This window comes from Sorex fumeus, unplaced genomic scaffold (assembly GCF_029834395.1).
Source record: "Sorex fumeus unplaced genomic scaffold, SorFum_2.1 ptg000003l, whole genome shotgun sequence".
In the NCBI taxonomy this organism is placed as follows: Eukaryota; Metazoa; Chordata; class Mammalia; order Eulipotyphla; family Soricidae; genus Sorex; species Sorex fumeus.
The window spans coordinates 43,986,404-44,001,035 of record NW_026606060.1 but is presented as its reverse complement, the minus strand read 5'-3'; the positions used below and the strand labels follow the sequence as shown (position 1 = coordinate 44,001,035).

Here is a 14,632-nt window from a genome sequence, read left to right as displayed (position 1 = left end):
TTTTCCTTCTGAAATGCATTTTTATCTCCAGTGAAGCTGGGCTCGCTTAGCAAGCCAGGAACACACTTCTCACCACTTTCACAGTAAATACACACTATCAGGTTCATGATTATATTTTGGTTTAAATTATATCCAGGTATCATTATGCTCCCAAATTGCACGTCTCACAAAAGCAGGACCAGTACTTTGAGCACAGAGAACACAAAGGCTCTCGGTTCCTTGATGAGCAAGAACGTATTTCACCTTGACACAATTGCTGGCAAAGCTCCGAGAGATGAGCATTTTGAAAATGCTATAAACAGCTTAGCCTTTTCTTAGCATTTTGAAGAGCACATTAATAGCCTGGCCTTTTCTTAAGGGCTTTCTTTTCTCCCATAGCCAAATTTGACAGTTAGAAGTGAGCAGTGAGAGGATGGATCAAAGTCAGTGCTGTGTTTTAAAAGCAGTGTGGGACTGATGTCATCCAGCATTGTCTTCAAAAGAATATAAGAATATTAAGTGGATGTCTCCTGAACTTACATACAAAGGATACTCTTCACTTGAGGACAGAATGATAATGTCTCATGTAAGAAAGAAAGATGTAATTCTAAGATGTCCATAAAAATCTATTCAGACAGCTCTTAATGGGGACCAGAAAAGAAAAAGGAAGACCTGAAACTTTCAACTGAACAGGAAAAAAATAATGTTAATAGAATTAATTTTTCATGCTTAGTAAATACCTGCTGTATTATATGTGGAACCTTGAGCTCAATGCTCTAAATAAGGCTTCTTAAACTTATTCCACCCATGGTCCTTTTTCACTCAAAAATTTCCATATGGGTGAGCGCTGCCAGAAACACCTTGAATTCAAGATGCAGTTGATTTTGAAATCATTTTTGGTCATTGTATACTTAGAACCTTTTACAGCTGTCAAATTTTTTATGACCTTTCCCTCCCATTCAGTGACACACAGGCTCACAACCTACAATTTGAAGGAGTTTTCCATTGCTGCCACTGGTTACCATTTGGGAAAGATTTTGTTTAAAAAAGAAACCACAAGGCATATTGTTATTTACTGAGATTAGTCAAAGGAAGTTAAAGAGGCTGCTACATATCCCCACCTTAGGATTTCAGATCCTGAAAGAAAAAGTGAAGAGGAGTCGAGTTGTCCCATAGAAATAAGGAACTGCACAGATCAGTTCAAAAGAAGCTTCTAGCATCCATCTAATTTATCCGCTACTTTCTAGAAATGAACATACTTAGCACATCCATGACAATTACTAAGTACTTTGAAGAGAGCTTTTGAATTATGTTAAAAATCGCCTGAGAATGGAGCTGGAGAGCTTGTGTAGTGGGTAAGGTGCTTGCCTTTCATGGACCGACCCAGGGTCCATCCCTGGAGTCCCATATGGTCTCTGGAGCACCACCAGTAGAGACTGCTGAATGCAGAGCCAGGACTAAGCCCATATGTCAGGCATACCCCCCAAAAATACAAACAAAAGAACCACCTGATCAAGTTGTCAGGAGCAGTCACCAGTTAGAGGAAGAATGGGTCTAGAAATTAAGGATGTTCTTGGATATTGTGTCCCTACCCTCAAAAAAAAAGCTGCAATAGTAGCTCCTAGCCTATATATATGCCTCACCTATAATTTGGCATTGATACTTCTATCAAGAGGTGGCATCTATGTCCAACCTTGAAAAGAATGGAGTTGAGATAGCCCGAGTGTAAGTAATGATAGTTTCTGCCCGGTCCACTTGGGAGCTTTCTATTTGAAACCCACTCACCGTGCCAGAGAGAAACCCCACCAGTCCACCAGTCACAGAACCACAGACCCCTGGTTCCCAGTTCCCAAGCAACAAAGAGCATCAAGTACCAGAGTCAATGAGCATTTGGGTCTTCAGGAACTCAGCAGGGGAAACATCCTGAAGCTCCCAGTATTCTAAACTGATAACCCAGTTTAGATGTCATATGGTAAGATACTAGAGACAAGTTGTCTTGCTAAACCACTTTCAAATATATGCCCCACAGAATCATTGAGGCTAATGAAATGGGGCTTATTTGATGTCACACGCTTGGATGCTTCTCAACAAAGTAGAGCGGAGAGTATGGGGACACTGTGTGATTACAAGCAGTGCAGAAAGCCATTCCTACACACCTGCTGCCAGGCTCTCTTTGGGGAATGAACTCAGAGCCCACATCTCAGGCACGCTGCTGTCCCTCTGTGCCAGGCCCTCCTGGGGGAAACAAATTTACTTGCCAAGATCTAACTCCATGTGAACTCGGCAAACTTTTGGATGATAATAATAGAAATGAATTTTGCCTTTCATATGCCAGACACTCACCATTCTAAGAACTTACAGAAAGAACTCACTTTACTTGCACACCAAGTCTACGTGGTAAATACTGTTTTTCATTCCAATTCACCAATGGGAAAACCAAAACCTTGAGGTCAAGAGACTTGACAGAGATGGTGTGACCAGCAGAAGACAGGGCTGCGCTGGGCTGTGGAGCCAGGCAATAGCACTCTCCCTCCTCTTTCTTTATCACCGTGCACATGGCCTCCCCAGCCCTGACTTGCTCAGAAATCAACTCTCAGCTCAGCAGCCAGGAGTCTCCAACTTGGAGAGGCCCAGTGCTGGCTCCAGACAGATGATGGCAGTTGACAGCACAGATGTTGGGGTTTGCCAGTCTCTACTGTAACCATTGCCAGCTGGTGACTTTGGTCTTTTATGAACTATTGACTTCTCTGTGTCTAATTAGGCCCCACCTTCCCTTCTATACTGCCAGTCTCTTTGGCGGAAGGGCTCAGTGTTTCTCATCCCCCAGCAGACCAAGTGATGTCTGTAATTGACTGAGTTATTATATTCTAACTCCTCTATTTGTTTTGTATCCTAGTCTTGGGTTTGTCTCATTCCCTCCATTCTGGTGAACAAAGCCATGAATCATGTCCTCAAGAGAGAATCTACAGTTGAAGCTAGAACTTCCGGTTTTCTGCCCCATCTTCCAAAGTTTTCCTAATCAAAGGGAAACACTTCCACGAATGCCTTTGATTCTGTTCATACTCACCTAAGAGTGTTTTACTGCTTTCTAATCATTTTCTGATGTAATAAAAATGTTTAACTTTGGGCCAGAGGTGCTTCTATTAACATGATTTAGTGACATTTCTTAAAGTATATCAAGGAGGAATTACTCAACTTCGGAGCTATGCAAGATAATGTCAGAATATTAGCTAATATTAGCTGCTGAGGAGAAGTGGACGTTGTCCTCTATTCCATACTAGAGAGCAATCTGTCTTCCCCACTAAATTGCACCCTTCTCAAAGGAAGAGACTCTAGCTTTTACACTCTAGCTTTTACTCTATCTCAATTTCTAGTTAAATGGTTGTAACAAAGACACAGGAAAAATACTGTAAAATGCATGAAATTTATGGGTCCAAGGTTACTCTTTGTGATAAGACTAGAGAGGCAAACCAAGAGTATCTCTGGAAGTTGCCTCAGGAGCATTCACTCATTTCACTAACATTAAACACCTTTTCAGGGGCAAAATTGGGGAAGGTACTGAAACCTACCCAAACTGTCTTGGTAGGAAAGACAGATATGGAAGCATGACATTATAACATGCCTTTATAAAGTTTTGTATTAACAGAGATATGAACCCTGAACTTGAGAGTGATGAAAAAGTGGCAGTCTGGGTTGCATGAACAGAGGTTAAATGTGTTATTATTTACATTTACACAATAAACTTATGAGCTAAGATGTCATTGTGGAGCAGTCATTTCAGCTAATAATAGGGATTATATGCGTTCATGAGCACATGACAGGATTAATATATAAGACACATAATCAGAGATGCAAATGGCTAAATAAATTGAGATGCAGAGGTACAGATCTTTGTCCAGCTTGAGTTGTTTTTCTATCTACTTCACACTAATTACAAAATCTCCTTAATTAATATTATAGCTATTTAAGTGGGCATCATGTCGCTGATGTCAATATCTGATCAAAAACAAAATGATCATTTAAAAAATAGAGGATCATAGGTAGTCTCAATTCTGCTTTGTAAATTGATAGGAACTATGAAAATAATAATATCAGATGAGTCATTAGAATTTCACTGTCCAGGATTTTTTAAGGTTAAGTTCAAGATGAAAAAAAAATACAAATTTGCACAGTTAAGTTGTACTATGTTCAATTGGAGTTTGAGCTTAATGGCAGACACCAGGCTCTCGTATTGTTTTCTCTGAGTGCTGAGAGGAATTTGGGGATCTTCAGGGAGGTAAATTTGTAGCTACTCCAATCCATTGGAGCCTCTTAAATATTGTCACCTGGCTCCCCACAGGCCTCTGTCACCTCTTGCACTTACAAGAGGAAAACAGGAAAACATGGGCATTTTCAATTCCTATATCCAAGAAACCAAGAAATCACAAGCCAAGTAACCTAGTGTCCCAAGAATATCTGCCTTTTAATTTTTACTAAGGTCCTCAGTCCTGCTATTTGTCATTGGCCAATTTCCTTGCCCATTCCACTCAATAACTTCATGAACTGAATATTCATCTCCTTTTAGAAGATAAGTCCTCAAATTGCTCTCTGCCCTACTCCAACAGTAGACCTCTCTTCACCGAAAAAGTGAAACTCATTGGGTGTGAATGTCCCAACTTTTCCACCCTATTCTTACAGACTTACTCAGAGCCCCTTCTGCCATCAGTGGTGACTTAGAGAATAGGGGTCTTTTCCCTATGCTTATAGTCAACTCACTGCTTACAGCTCAAAATATTGTCAATATATTTCTGCTCCTGATCTCCCTGAAGGCCTCGCTGCATCCTTTGTCCTTCTCTTTTCTTGTCATACTCCTCTGCCTTTCCCAGACTTCTCCTCTTCCTCCTCCTCCTCCTCCTTTTCCTCCTACTCTTCTTCTTCCTCCTCCTCCTCTTCCTCCTCCTCCTCCTTTTTTTTTTATTAGCGAAACACCATGAGGTACAGTTGTAGACTTACATGTTTTTGAGTTTGGGTTTCAGTTATACAATGATCAAGTACCCATCCCTCCACCAGTGCTAATTCTCCACCACCAATGAACCCAGTAGCCCTCCCAACCCCCCATCCCCCCCCACCTCACCTCTATGGCAGGGCATTCCATTTTGCTCTCTCTTTCCTTTAGGGTGTTGTGGTTTTCAATAGAGGTATTGAGTGGCCATCATGTTCGATCTATAGTCTATTTTCAGCATGCATCTCGCATCCCGAGCGAGTCCTCCAAACACCCTCTACTTGGTGTTCCCTTCTCTCTCTGAGATTCCCTTTCCCCCAGCATGTGCTGCAAGCTTCCAAGCTGTGGAGCCTGGTACTTATCTCAACTATTCTTGGGTGTTCGACTCCCATTCTGTTAACTTTATATTCCCCAGATGAGTGCAGTCTTTCTATGTCTGTCCCTCTCTTTCTGACTCATTTCACTTAGCATGATAATTTCCATGTAGAACCACTTGTTTGCAAATTTCATGACTTCATCCTTTCTAATGATTGCATAATATTCCATTGTGTAGATGTACCAAAGTTTCTTTTATACAGTCATCTGTTCTCGAGCACTCGGGTTTTTTCCAGATTTTGGCTATTGTGAACAGTGCAGCAATGAACATAGAAGTGCAGATGTCATTTCAACTATACTTTATTGCCTCTCCGGGATATATTCCCAGGAGTGGTATTGCTGGGTCAAATGGGAGCTCAATTTCTAATTTTTTGAGAATCATCCATACTGTTTTCCAAAAGGGTTGAACCAGTCGGCATTCCCACCAGCAGAGAAGGAGGGTCTCTTTCTCACCACATCTGTGCCAACACCAGTTGCTTTTGTTCTTTTGGATGTGGGCCAGTCTCTGTGGTGTGAGATGATATCTCATTGTTGTTTAAATCTCTCTTCTTATCCTGATCCTATAACACCTGTGCTCATATTGACTCTATCCTCCTCAAGTTGTTCTTCTCCAGACTTCTCTCCAGTCTTTTGAACCCAAATTTCTGAAAAATTCACTAATAGTCAACTTTTTCTTTCTTACCACTGACTCCCCAGTTCTTTGGAGCATCTGCTCCCACTGTTCTAATGAAGCATCCCATTCCTGAGTGGGTTAGTTAAATGCCAGTCCTAGATTTAACAAGACAGTTTGACTCCTGCTGTTTTTATGCAGAAGCTGGGGGTACCTTGAGCATGCTGTTTAATTGCCCTGTGTATCATTCCCCCAGCTCTAAAACAGACTGTTAACAGTAACCAACTTCCTAAGGTTTTTTTTAAAATTAAATAAGATAATGTAATTAAAATAATGAACAGAATCTACATATGTCATAGGCTCAGTAAATATTAATATTGTTTCTACTAGTCATAGTATTTGCATTTTATTATTATCATTATTCTGTATTAGGTAGTATGGTAGGTTTAATAAGAATCCTGACCTAAATAACATTTCTCCTGAACTCATACAGCCAATGAAAATGAGTTTTTAATCTCCTTATGTGATGTGTCTTATTTTTTGGCCTAGAATGCTCATTTCTATTTCACACTAACCTCTGTATCCAGTAACCTCCACTCTATCCTGATCCTATTTGAATACAGTCAGTTAAATTCAAACTCACACACACACAATTAACTTTTTTGTATTTTGTATTATGTGAACCAATATGAAAATAATTTCACTGACTGCAGGAAATTTTCTGTCTAGGCAGCCTTTGTAATAGCGGACATATCAACATCATTGTCCTGTTTGCAGCTGGATCTCATAATTAATAATGAGCAGAGAGTTTTATCCAGGGTCAGAACAGAAAGGAGAGTGAGGGATCATATTTGAATCCTACTGTACCATTTGAAAGTTGAAATACTTAGAATTTATGGAGGCAATGAAAGGAAATGGTTTTTCTTCTTATACCATAAATTATAGTTCATGGTCATTTAGGATTTATAATTAACACAAAGTAGGTTTGTGTAGGATAACATTGGTTTGTCCTTTCTGCCTTGCAACAGGGAGTTTAGGTTTATTGGGTTACTCCCATCACAGTGCTCCCATTCCTCTGGTTACTTGTAACTTCTTCCTTTATGCTCTATTTCCCAATCACCTTTATCTCCTAATCAGACTCTTTTAGCTTGTAAATATTGCTTTTCTCTTCTCCTTAAGTCCTTCGCATAGTTAATTTAGAACAAATGTCCTTTTTGTATAGATACAAGAAGACAGTTAATACTCTGCTTTTCTAACTTGGGAGTTAATTGACTCTGAATGATATTCACTCCTGGGCATCTATTCTCTCAACTTAAGCCTCAGTTGTTCTTACTTCCTAACACCCCAAAAGCAGGGTTCCAAGAAGGGGCTGGATGGACCCAGGGCAAGGTATGAGCTACCCTGGCATCAAAATGGGCCAGGCTAAACACCATAATACTTAACTATAAATTAAGAGCATGGTCATGGACAAATTCTGCCATGATCCAAAAAGTAACAGCTAGATTAGGACCCTGCTAGGGTTGGGAAAGATTAATCTGGCCTCAGTACTGTAGTCTGAGATCTGTGGTGAGAGGCTCCCAGGAGAGCTACCCTATAAGGTTAATGTATCTCTTACTATGTCCATACTGTCCTCCTGTTGTTCATCGATTTGCTCGAGCGGGCCCAGTAACGTCTCCATTGAAGACTTTGTTGTTACTGTGTTTGGCATATCGAATACATCGCGGGTAGCTTGCCAGGCTCTGCCGTGTGGGCAAGATACTCTCGGTAGCTTGCTGGGCTCTCCGAGAGGGGCGGAGGAATCGAACTCGAGTCAGCCATTTTGGTTATGTGCAATGCAAAAACGCCCTATTACTGTGCTATCGCTCCAGCCCATGTCCATACAAAATAACTAATATTAAGAAGTAGATTAAGATGTTAATTAAGATACTAGTTAAGTTATTGGACTAAGGAGAGGAGAAACACCCCTAGAGTGTTTCCCTCCCTTGAGCCTGATGGGTGATCAGGAAGGGCTTTTGATATGTTGATTGTGCTACAGGGCAGGGTATGGTGGCAATCCCCAGTGGGAGTTGGTGAAAGATGAGAGAGAGACCAGGGAAACAAGATGGAGCGCAGAGAGACTAGCAAGGGGGACTGATGGAGAAGAATGTAGGGGAAGAATGCAGGAGCAGGTGCGTGGAGAGAGGAGAGAAGAGGCTACGAGATATGGCTGTGAGAGGGAGGCAGAGAGATGAGCGGGAGATACAGGAGGAGATGAGAATGAGGGGCAGTGTGAGACTAGAATGGTGGGCTTAATGAGACTGGAACGTGGGGAGAATGGAATAAACAGCAACTGATCACTAACCAGCCTGGCCCTCATTTTCTCCTTCGTCCACCCATGGTATCGGCAGTCCTGGTTGGGGAAGTGGCCTGAATTCACTGAACACAGGTGGTGAGAGAGAGCCGCTGGGGTTCCCTCCTAGCTGCCCAGAGATTACACAGGTGGGCTGGAGCAATAGCACAGCAGGTAGGGCATTTGCCTTGCACGTGGCCAACCCAGCTGACCCGGGTTAGATTTTTCCACCCCTCTCGGAGAGCCCAGCAAGCTGCCAAGAGCCCACATGGCAAAGCCTGGCAACCTACCATGAGTATTTGATATGCCAAACACAGTAACAAGAAGTTTCACAATGGAGACATTACTAGGCCCGCTGGAGCAAATCTATGAACAATGGGAGAACAGTGCATAGAGCAATAATTCCCTTCCTTCATCTCCTGGTTGTTCTCAGTTTCTTTTTTGGCATAAGCTATTGTGGCAATGGTTATTTTAATTGTAAAGGCACTCTACAATAGATCTTTCCAGAAAGGTCAGTAAGGACCAAACTATATGGAAATATTTAACAAAAATTGCTGGAAATGAAAATAGCTTCAGTAGGCATGTAATTTTACTCGGTTAATGTTTACTTCTTGGAGCAAGCTCACTGTCACTGTCATTGTCCTCCCGTTGTTCATCAATTTGCTCAAGCGGGCCCAGAAACGTCTCCATTGTGAGACTTTGTTGTTACTGTGTTTGATATATGCCATGGGGAGCTTGGCATGATAGCACAGCGGGTAGGGCGTTTGCCTTGCATGCAGCCAACATGGCCGACCCAAGTTTGATTCCTCCGCCCCTCTCAAAGACCCCGGCAAGCTACCGAGAGTATCTCGCTTGCAGGGCAAAGCCTGGAGCAAGCTCACAGACACTCATATTCCAACCTGGAACCGTTAGTAAATCATGTTTTGGATGGAATTCTAGCATAGGGTTGAACTGGGAATCACCTTTTGGATAGAGAGCCCTTTCATCACTGACTTCATGTTAAGATGCTGCACACTGTCTTTATCCCTCTAGTATTCAACGATAAGTTTTATAAGAGGAGAAGAAAATTATTCCTTTTTCTTTAACACATTTCCTTTTATTTCCTATCAAGATTTTCGAAGCAAAATTAAATCCTAAACTCCATTGGAATTGTATGACTAGGGGGATAAATAATTCATACATGGGAGAGGGCCATTGTAGGAATGACTATGATAAATAATGATGGTTAAACAGCTAATATTTACTAAACATCTATTTGCACTTGGCCTGTTTTCAAAAAAACTGGGACCAGGCACTCAAACTGAAATCTAAGCACCCATTACAGCAACCTTATTGACAATAGAACAAAGGCATAAATAACAAAACGTTAATCCAAAGAGGAATTGATACACAAATGTTCTATGTGTAGAACAGAATATCATTCAGCCTTAGAAAGGAGTAAAGTACTAGAACAAGCTGTAACATGGGTAAAATTTGAAAACACTGAGCTAGGAAATAAGCCACAAAAGTACAAATATTGGAGTATTCTGTTTACATGACCTTCTTAGCGTGATCAAATAATAGAATAGAAGTAGAAAGAAGAATAAAGATGAGCAGAAGGGTGAGGGAAATAGAGAAAGGACAGTTATTATTCTATATGTATACTGTTCCTGTATGGAATAATTTTGGGGGAAATAATTTTTTTAAAACCCTGGACATGAATGGTAGAGATGACTGCATAACAGTGTGAATTAATGTCACTGAAATATGCATTTGAAATGGTTAAAAATTAAAAGTTTTATATCATGCATATTTTATAACAAAAAACTTACACAAACTCAAAAATCCTATTGCTTCTAATTGACTTTGATGAGATAAAGCAAAGGGATAAAAAAGTATATATTAGATTCAATCAGCTTCAAGATCCAAAATAAATATTGAGTTATGTACATACAGCATATACATTAAAGAGATTATTATGTACTCATTAAGTATGGCAATGATATTTTTCAAATAAAAATATCATTAAAGCATTATTGGGGTTTATATGAAGCAAATTAAAGTACTAATGTAAAGATATGATATCACTGATTCTAAAGTAGACACCATTGATAGAAAAATTCTAAAGTAAAATACATGGAGAAAATATGAGATACTCTTCAAAATTTTAATAGTTGTTATTCTCTGGATGATAGATTTGAAGTTATTTTTAAACTATCCTCTATGATTTTTGTATTAGTTCATTTAAAAAAAACATAATATTTTAAACCAAAATAGAATGTTGTTAAAAATATATGCATATCACTTTTTCACACTAATTAAAGAGGGTTAGGCCCTTGATACTTTCACAGTAGATGCTTTTTGTATTTCCATAGCAACATTTAATACTTAGGAAAAAATCATATACAGATTTAAAAGAGATACATACCTTTGATAGTGGTGATGAGTCTTTCTCATTCAAAAGCAGGCTTAAAATATTAGAGCAACATTCAAGAACCATGAGCTAGAAAAACAGACAAAATATAAAGTTGAGCTTATCATAAAATAGCATTTATTTAAATTATAAACTTTCTCATGTGTCTTTTTTTTTAACAACATCACCAAATCCTGGGCTGGAGCGATAGCACAGCGGTAGGGCGTTTGCCTTGCACGCAGCCAACATGGCCGACCCGAGTTCAATTTGTCCGCCCCTCTCGGAGAGCCCGGCAAGCTACCGAAAGTATCTCGCCCGGACGGCAGAGCTGGCAAGCTACCCCTGACGTATTCGATATGCCAAACATAGTAACAACAAAGTCTCACAATGGAGACGTTACTGGGCCCGCTTGACAAAATCGATGAACAACGGGAGGACAGTGGACAGTGGATCACCAAATCCTAATTCTCAGGATAAAACTTTATGTAAATTGAAGCCACAAGTCCCTTAAGTACCCAAGGCTATCTGAAAAAATACAGGATGACCATAAAAGATAAAAATTGTGTTTGGGTTGGGGGGGAGGTGAAGAAGAGGCCCACATCAGGCAATGCTCAAGGCTTTCTCTTGTCTGTTCACTCAGAGATCACTCGTGGCAGGGCTCGGGGAACTATATGTGGTGCTAGGTATCACAGAGGGGTCAGTAGCCTGCAAGGCAAGCACTCTACTCTCTCTTGTTCCAAAAAGATAAAATAAAAAAGTCACTAATTTTAGGATTCTTCCCCTGTGTGTCCTGCTCAAAATACTACAGAAGACCAACAAATAAAGTTTTGCGCACTAAAATAAGATTTTGGAATGTATCTTTGGAGAAGAATGTACTGGAATTCAGAGATTTAAATCTCAGGAAGGGGCTTACAGAGGAGAGTTGTTGGGAGTGAGGAATAAAAAGAAAAATGAAAAGGAAATGAGATCCATAGCATATGTTGTCTAAAGTTGATGGCCTTGCCACTGTCCCTACAATATGGACACAGCTACAGATACATGTATGGAAATCAAACCAATAAGGGATCTATCACAGGAAAACCTGAATCAAACAGATTCTCTAATATGCTTTCCATTTTACGAAAGACAACCAAAGAGAAACATTCACAGAGAGATACTACAATGTGAGTTCAGGGGTCCCAACACAAAGATGGAGATGGCTGCCACTAGGTCAAACTCTGGATGAGTAAGAGGAGGAAAGAGAGGAGTGAGGACATATATTACTTAGGGGACTGGTGAAACAGAGAATCCAGACCCTCTACATCCATTTTCTGCCCACAGTGTTTTGTTTCCACAGTGTTATGAAGTCCTTGGCTTCATCTGAGCTTATTTACCATGTCCTGACAAATGCTGCTTCCCATCAAGTACATTACACATGAGTCAATCTAAGTAGCTCTTGACTTTCAATGAAAGGAATCTTGACAATAAAATCATGAGGTATAGAAGGTTTTATTTGTAAACTACATCACAATGTTGTCAGTGTTCAGTAATTTTCCCTTATGGTGGTATAAATGTGTACATGTACTAGCATTTGGAAATATGAAAACAGTTAAACTACATTAATTTTTAAGTAATAGCTGATAAATACTGATTAAGCCAACATGGCCGACCCGAGTTCTTAAAATATAGAACAATTAAAAACACAGCCCCAGATCACATTATACTTATGCTTTATTTATCTCCAAAAATAAGTCCAGGGTGTGATTCTGTAGAAGTACACTTGCTCTGCAATTTTAAGGTCCTGAGCTCAAGTCCCAGCTCTACAAAAATTAATTTTAAGTATGTCAATCCCAAACATAGAAAATACCATGTTTTCAAGTTCAAAAGCTATAGCTCATTCAATTCAATTTTAAAAAATATGTTTAGGCATTAAATTCAGTGCTGTGGGACACAAAGATGAAGAAACAGACCTTGCCCTCACAAAGCTGACAATAACTTAAAAAAAGATTCATGCATAACTAAATAAAATAATAATACAGTACCTGGGTAGTTATTGAATGAGCTAATAGGTTCCAGGGAGTGATTAAGAAGCGCTGAGCAGGAAAAATTTCCAGAGATAAAGTGATATGAACAGAACCTTGAAAAGGTAGAAGAATTTTCATGAGCAAAGAATGGGGGCAAAAGCATTTTCAGTGGAGTATGAGAAATTAAACTGGGTATCCAGGAACAGAAGAAAACAAAAGGAATTGATCAGAACTAGAAGTCTGCCAATTGCAATGGAACCAGATGAATGGAGTGTGGTCCAGACACCCAGCACCGACCCATTTTCTGTGATGAACTTTTCAGGCTTCCAGTCCGTTTACCAGGCAGGGGAATAAGCCTCTGTTTCTAGCAGTTTACAAACAAATCTCTTGCCTATTTGTTTATATCTCTGATTAAATCCCTGCAATTGGTGAAAGCATGTTTCCTTCTACATAAAAGATTTCAGTAAGAGCCATGATGGGTCACTGCCATTTCATCTAGGGCTATCAAGAAAAGTGACACTGTCAACAACATTAATCACCTCACATAACAGATGGAGACAGCAGTGTTACCTGATAAATGTCTTCCACTACCTGTCTCAACATTGATCAAACGGAATTCTCGCTTCAACAACATGCTCTTTCTTTGACATTCTTTGAAGCAAAGCAAACACACACCGGAAATTGGCTGATTCCGTGTCAGGCAGGGAAAGGCTGTACATGACCTTGTAACAACAGACATGAAGATGGGGAAGCAGCATACTCATCTGTCCCAGTCAGAAGGTCACTGGAGAAGTGCTCTCATGGCCAGGGATGAGAAGACACAGAAGGACTAGGGCTCTATCTTGGACATTTTTGGGGGGAGGACAGAGTGTGAGGAATGGCTTTCTGAATTACTTCAAATATATCAAAGCCAACTCTTTGAATTGAAATTCTCATCATCCTTCATCTCTACGACAGGATTAGGACTTACTAAATTCCATCCTCCAAACTTGCATCTTTCATTCTTCTCTGACATGGCATAAGGGGTATCCTAGGGAAACACTGGGTAGATCGTGAGATGTCCTTTCGGAGAAGTGCCAACCCCACTCTCCTTCTTAGCACCCTCCTCCTAATTCAGCCCTTCTTTCCCGGTGCTCTTTCCTACAGAGCGAAGCTGATGCGCTATTTATTCCTTCATTGATTGGAGAAGTCTAAGTGCCTGTGATTAGTCATAGGAAACTCACCAGCCAGGAAAGGAGCCCTTTGGGAATTCAGGGTCTGGTGAAAGAAATAGGAGAGGCAAACTTTTACAGCACTATGTGATGAGTTCAGAGAGGAGGAAGCATTCAGTTCATTGCCCTCTACACCCAGCCTGAGCTACTGCCACAACAATGGCATATGAATCAATGGCCCCTGAATATAATGTTGCGTTTCATGGCTGTATAACCAATCCCTCACCTGCCACCCCATTACAATCTGAAATAAGTTCTCCCATAGGTCTCCAACTGAAAAGTTTCACAAACAAGTACTGAAGAGGAACAATGCTTGAGCCACTGGAAGGGTGTTAGAGATAAAATGATAAAGAGACTCCTGAGCACAGAAATTCACTGTTAAGAGGATACATTAAAAATATAAATGACAAAAAGTGTAAGGACAGAAAAATGGCTTTATTTTAGATTCTATGGGGCAACATAATGCAGTCTGAGAGGTGAAAGTAAGTAAAAAGTTTAGTTCAACTTTATCTCTTAATACACACAGGCGCATCCTACATGAAACTGTTTTAAATAATAAATTAGAATCATTTGCATCAATAGCCTGACTGCTGAGAAGAAAGGATTTCTATGGTAGTGGGAAGAATTCAGTGGGGGAAAAAGAAAATGACAGGAAGTCAAAGAGACGGAATTGAATTTCATAATAAGGAGCTGAATCAGAGAAGGAATGGGAGAAGAAATAAAAAATTCTAGGCCAACTGAGGTGGTGGAAA

At 40.1% G+C, this 14,632-nt stretch overlaps 1 protein-coding gene across 1 annotated transcript in view; it reads right to left on the bottom strand.

Annotated features, from left to right (window-relative positions):
- CFAP54 (cilia and flagella associated protein 54) overlaps positions 1 to 14,632 on the bottom strand; it is a 363,910-nt gene that overhangs the window by 25,214 nt on the left and 324,064 nt on the right. The window contains exon 70 of the mRNA XM_056119478.1: positions 10,682 to 10,756. Within this exon, the coding sequence (XP_055975453.1) occupies positions 10,682 to 10,756 (75 nt within the window). The remainder of the gene's footprint in view (positions 1 to 10,681; positions 10,757 to 14,632) is intronic.